Source organism: Rhincodon typus, chromosome 44 (genome assembly GCF_021869965.1).
Source record: "Rhincodon typus isolate 14 chromosome 44, sRhiTyp1.1, whole genome shotgun sequence".
Taxonomy (NCBI): domain Eukaryota; kingdom Metazoa; phylum Chordata; class Chondrichthyes; order Orectolobiformes; family Rhincodontidae; genus Rhincodon; species Rhincodon typus.
The window spans coordinates 441,471-446,810 of NC_063375.1; the positions used below are offsets into that span (position 1 = coordinate 441,471).

Genomic DNA, 5,340 nt, shown 5'->3' on the forward strand with positions numbered 1-5,340 from the left:
GCTGCTTGTTCGAGCAGTGGGGAAAGGTCAGTACAGACAAAGTGGTGTGTACGCAGGGAGACTCCCCCGGCAACAAACGGCTGATTGGTCTGTGGAATAGTGGTCACTTGTTGATGTCAAAGGCCTCTTGCCCGCCAACAGTGACGTGATATACTGTCCCACTACCTGGGAGCCAATGGGGATGAACATTTGGTTAGAAGTCATCAGACAACTGCAAAGGAAGGAGCTGTCCTTTTGTCTGCATTGGAAACATCTCAAGCCTGAAAAAAAAAAGTCTCTCTTTTCCCATGCCAACAGGTTATAAATTGTTTATCTACAGTGAGACCACGTAGTTGTTATTAAACAGCAATTCTTGTTTGGTATATAACAAGCTTTCTGTCAACCTGGCTGAGAGACAGCTATACAACTCCAGGAACAGCAAGGCTTGATTTCCCAGGATGCTATCCCAATGAGGCACGATACAGAACAGAACCTTGATTGAACCACATTTCAAAAAGGGAGCAACTGCTAATGCACGAGAAGGAAGTGTCATCATGTGGAAGCATTGCTGTGGAAGATGCACCAAGGGAATAGTTAGCTGGCTGTGATTTGAAATGACAAGAGGGGTTTGATATGAAATGTTTCATCTTGTGGGGAACAACAAAACATGAGGCTGTCTGTCCCAAAGAAATCCAAATGGGGAAATTCAGCTGACAGCTCAGAACACAGAGACTGTAGGTCCCACTCCCATGGGGAGCGATCAAGATGCTTAGTGTCCATATGTTTACTGGTGAGAGGGGTAAACAAGGGAGAGAGGAATGGAGGATTACAAAGGTCAATGAGGAAAGACAGGAGGACACTTGAGCAGATCAGAAACAGTGACATGTACTGGTTTGGGTGGATAGTCTGTCGCTCAGGAATCCAATATTTAAAAAGAGCTTTTCCGACCTCAAACCATCTTCCAGTAAACAATACTTCCCTCATGAGCCCTTGTGATTGTGCCTGCTTTGTTAACTGGTTCTGGTTCTTTAAAGGTCTTGTGCCTTGGTCACTGTTAGTCATGGGGTTTATTTCAGATGGAGGTACCATCCCGACTGGGACTTCAGATGAGTGAAGAGGACGCCAGGCAGTATGGAGAGATGTTGGCGCAGATACTCCATGGCCTCTTGGCATCAGACAGTGAGTCCGACGGCACGCTCTCACTCCCACCCCTCTTTTCCACCTGATTATCCCCCGAAAGCACCGACCTCTGGCTGTAACGGTTAAGTGTGACCTTGCGCACCAGCCTGACAACGAGCAGGCTGTTTGCATCATTCACTTATGTTTGTTCACTTGTATTGCAATGCTTTCAAAATATTCATCAACATAAAGCTTAAAAACCTGACTCCATCTTCCGCAGAGCACTCACTGTGTTGCTTCCAACACTCAAGCAGTTCGACACCACCTAGGACAAAGCAGCCCCCACCTTCCCTCTCGAAGAACACTCTACATCCTCCTCCCTGTTTACTCCCTCCACCACTGACAATTTGTACCATCTATAAGATGCACTGCAGTGCCTCGCCACAGCTTCTCTGAAAGCATCTTCCAAAAGCCTGCCACAACAAATTAACAAACAATACAGCCCCTTAAAGGGCCCTGGAAGCTGGAAGAAAGGTTTAGGTCCGAAAACGTCAGCTTTCCTGCACCTCTGATGCTGCTTGGCCTGCTGTGTTCATCCAGCTCTACACCTTGTTATCCCTGGAAATAAACATCTTGTAGGAAACTTCGAGCTAAAATGAAATGTCATTTTATGGCCCAACGATGCGCTCCAGCCACCATGGTGCCTACCAGTCAAGGAAAACCTCAAGTGCTCCCAGCAGACACTCCCCACTTCCAGATGCATTACAATTCCTGTTCTCTTGTACTTTTGATTAACTGTTCTCTCATTTTTCCCCATCCCAGGCCAAGAAAACTAAACCATCCCTCCCCGTGCCTCAGCAGAACTCAGAGGGTGTAGATGGAGAATGGAACTTCAAATCAGAAGTGATCATTTTTCCCCGCTGTACTTCTGCCATGAATAAATAAAACCAAATCTTAACAGCAACCTTTGTTTCAAAAGCAAAAAAAAAACAAAATCACAGTTCTACTCAGCTTGCAGGCACGGACAGGTTCAGGAGAGAGTTCTGAACCAAGGGAGGCCCTTGGCTGGTGTTAGCCACACAGGAAATTCACATGCTACTCAAATGAAATTGAAACTAGATCAGTGTGCAGTTACACAGTAACGTTAAGCTCCTCGTCTGAGTGTTGAGAAAGTGAGATTACCACATCTAAGTACCTACTTCTGATCATCTGTATGAAGCTACGAGGTAGACAAATTTTAAGCCTGTCGGGAAATGTCATTCACTTCCTGAAAATGGGGACGATCAAACCAACACCAATTAACCATTGAAGCCCATCTGGTTCACCCATGTCCTTTAGGGAAGGAAACCTGCTGTCCTTACCTGGTCCAGCCTACATGCGTCTCCAGATGCAAAGCAATGCAGTTGGCTCTCAGTTGCCCTCAACCTGCACTTGCAAGCCCCTCAGTTTAAGGGCCAGTGATGCCCACATCCAGGGAAAGAAATTTTTTTTTAAAAACCGTCACAAATAACAAGTACCATTGCTACCTTCACTGTCCTTCCAGGGGTAGAGGTGGTGGGTTTGGAAGGTGCTGCAGCGCATCTTGTAGATGGTACTCACTACTGCTGCACATTGGTGGTGGAGGGAGGGAGTATTGAAGGTGGGGGTTAACACGTTGATCAAGCTGGGGGAGGGAGGCGGGGGGCTGCTTTGTCCTGGATGGTGGCGAGCGTCTTCAATGTTGTTGGAGCCAAACCCATCCAGGCAAGTAAGGAGGCATTCCATTACACTCCTGTCCCACTATCAACAAGGCACATGTCAGGCTCTGGGAGGGGAGTTACTCACTGCAGGATTCCCAGCCTCTGACCTGCTCTTGTAGCCACAATATTAGTTTCTGCTCCACAGTAACCCTCAGAATGTTGATGGTGGGGGGAGATTCAGAGATTGTAACACCACTGAACATCAAGGGGCCAATGGTTACATTGTCTTGTTGGAGATGGTAACTCCCAGGATGTTGACAATGGGGCATTTGATGATGGTAGTGCCATCGAACATCAAAGGGGTGATGGGTTAGATTCCTGTTGGAGGTGGACATTGCCTGGCATCGAGAGACATGCCATGCCCGCAGGGTACTTGACATTGTGCAGGTGGACCAGGCCTAGGGAACACTGGGTCCTGGTACGTTCCACCTCCCTGACCGACTATCTTTCACCTCTTGAATCTGGTCATAAACACAACGCAGAAAACTACTCATCCGTTTATTGTAAATAAACCACTCCCCAAATACTGAAAAGAAAATGGCTCACGGAAACCCCAAACAAATTAAGTCTCCTTCAGCTGAAGGACTGGACCCCTGTGGAAATTCCAAACCAGCTGCCGTCTTATTGAGCACCGGGGCAGGGTCGAGGGGCCGAACAGCCTACTGCTATCTCTTCTGTTCCCATGCTAGGTTCTCTCCATTCACCTCTCAAGCGGAGGGAGAGCTAGCTATGCCCCCGAGTGTGGGTCAGTCCAGCAACAGTCCCCACCGGCAACGACCGGAAAAGTAACAAATACTCAGCAGCAAATCAGCGAGGCCTGGGGATGCGTACTGGAGCAAGGCTGAAACCTCGAACTCAGAGCTTCCCCGTGAGACGGGGTGGCGAGGGCGACCACGCGATGGGGGAAGGTGAAGCCTTGCCCTGACCTTGCTCCTTCATTACCAGCCTCCATACCCTGAGGACATGGCATGGTCTGTTTCCTCCCCTCCCCGGTCTTCGAAGACGCCTGTTGTCAATGGGGGATGGCACCGGATACTGAGGCAGGGCCTGTGACCACGTCGGTCAAGCGATGGGGTGGGGGAGGGTGCAGAGGCGACGTCGCGACTTGACCCCGGCGCAGGATCCTGTGGGGGGGGGTTTACTGATAAAGCCAACCCCGCTCCACCCATCCTCTTTCAGTCAAACTCATCACTCTCCTCTGGAGCTTGCCGTTCGAGACTCAACCAGTCAGCTGCAGAGACAACAAACACGGTCATTGTAAACTCACCGCCCTTTACAACAACAATCATACCAGCAAGGAGGTGGTCAGTCGACCCCTCTCGAGCCTGCTTACCCCCTTTCATTGCAATCGTAGCTGATCTGATCGTCCCACGTTCCCACCTACCCCCAATAGTCTTTCCTCGCTCATCGAGAATCTATTCACCGCCTCCTCAAAAATATTCAAAGTTTCTCCCCTCCATTGCTTTTTGAGGCAGAGAGCTCCAAAGACTCTCGGCCTTCTGAGAGAAAAAAAAAATCCTGATTTTTAAACAGTGACCCACCTCATTCTAGATTCTCCCCCATAAAAAGGAAATATCCTCTCCACATCCCCCCCAAGATTTTAGATGTTTCAATCGATTCTCCTTCTAAACTCCAGCAGATACAAGTCCAGTCCGTCCAGCGTTTCTTCCTTTAGCAGCCCAGCCCATTCCAGGGAAGTAAACGCTCCCTGAACTGCTTCCAACGCACTGGAATCCTTCCTTAAATAAAAGAGACCAATACTGTACACAATCCTCCAACTGTGGTCTCACCAGGGCATGGTTAATCTGATTGTCCTCACCTTCACTTTCCTGCCTCTTTGCAGGAATCTTTAACTCCTTCCCACCTTACTGATTAAAAATCTGTTTCAGTCTTGAACATATTTGATGACCCAGCTCTCTGCGGTAAAGATCCCCATGGACTCGCTCCCCTTGAAGAGAAGAAATTCCTCCTCATCTGTTTTCAACGGGCGACTCCCTTACTCTGAGATGATGCCCCTCTGGTCTTAAGATTCTCCCACACAACAGGAAACAACCTCTCCGCATCTCCCCTGTCAAGTCCCCCTAAGAATCCTATGTTTAAATAAGGTTGCCTCTCGTTCTTCTAAACCCCAACAAGCACAGGTCCAAGCTATTCACCCTCTCATCATAAGGCCATTCGTTCTGCGACTCCTTCATCAGCTCTACACTCCCCATCAATCCCTCCACCACACCCGGTACCTTTCCCTGCAACCGCAGCAGGTGCTACACCTGCCCCCTCTCTCACCTCCCCCCTAGGCCCCAAACAATCCTTCCAGATCCGGCAGAGACTCCCCTGCACTTCATCCAACCTTACCTATTGCATCCGTTCCTCCGCACATGGTTTCCTCCATCATCGGGGAGACCAAACGCAGACTTGGGGACCGGTTTGCAGAGCATCTTTGCTCTGCATGCACCAACCAACCCGACCTTCTGGCTGCCATCCATTTTAACCACCCCCCCCCCCC

At 49.2% G+C, this 5,340-nt stretch overlaps 1 protein-coding gene across 4 annotated transcripts in view; it reads right to left on the reverse strand.

The window, feature by feature from the left end:
- Positions 1-3,321: 3,321 nt before the first annotated feature.
- LOC109924573 (interleukin-1 receptor-associated kinase 1-like) overlaps positions 3,322-5,340 on the reverse strand; it is a 24,690-nt gene continuing 22,671 nt past the window's right edge. For all 4 annotated transcript variants that reach the window (XM_048619820.1, XM_048619821.1, XM_048619819.1 and 1 more), the window contains one exon: positions 3,322-4,068. In XM_048619820.1, the coding sequence (XP_048475777.1) occupies positions 4,013-4,068 (56 nt within the window). In that variant the 3' untranslated portion in view covers positions 3,322-4,012. The remainder of the gene's footprint in view (positions 4,069-5,340) is intronic.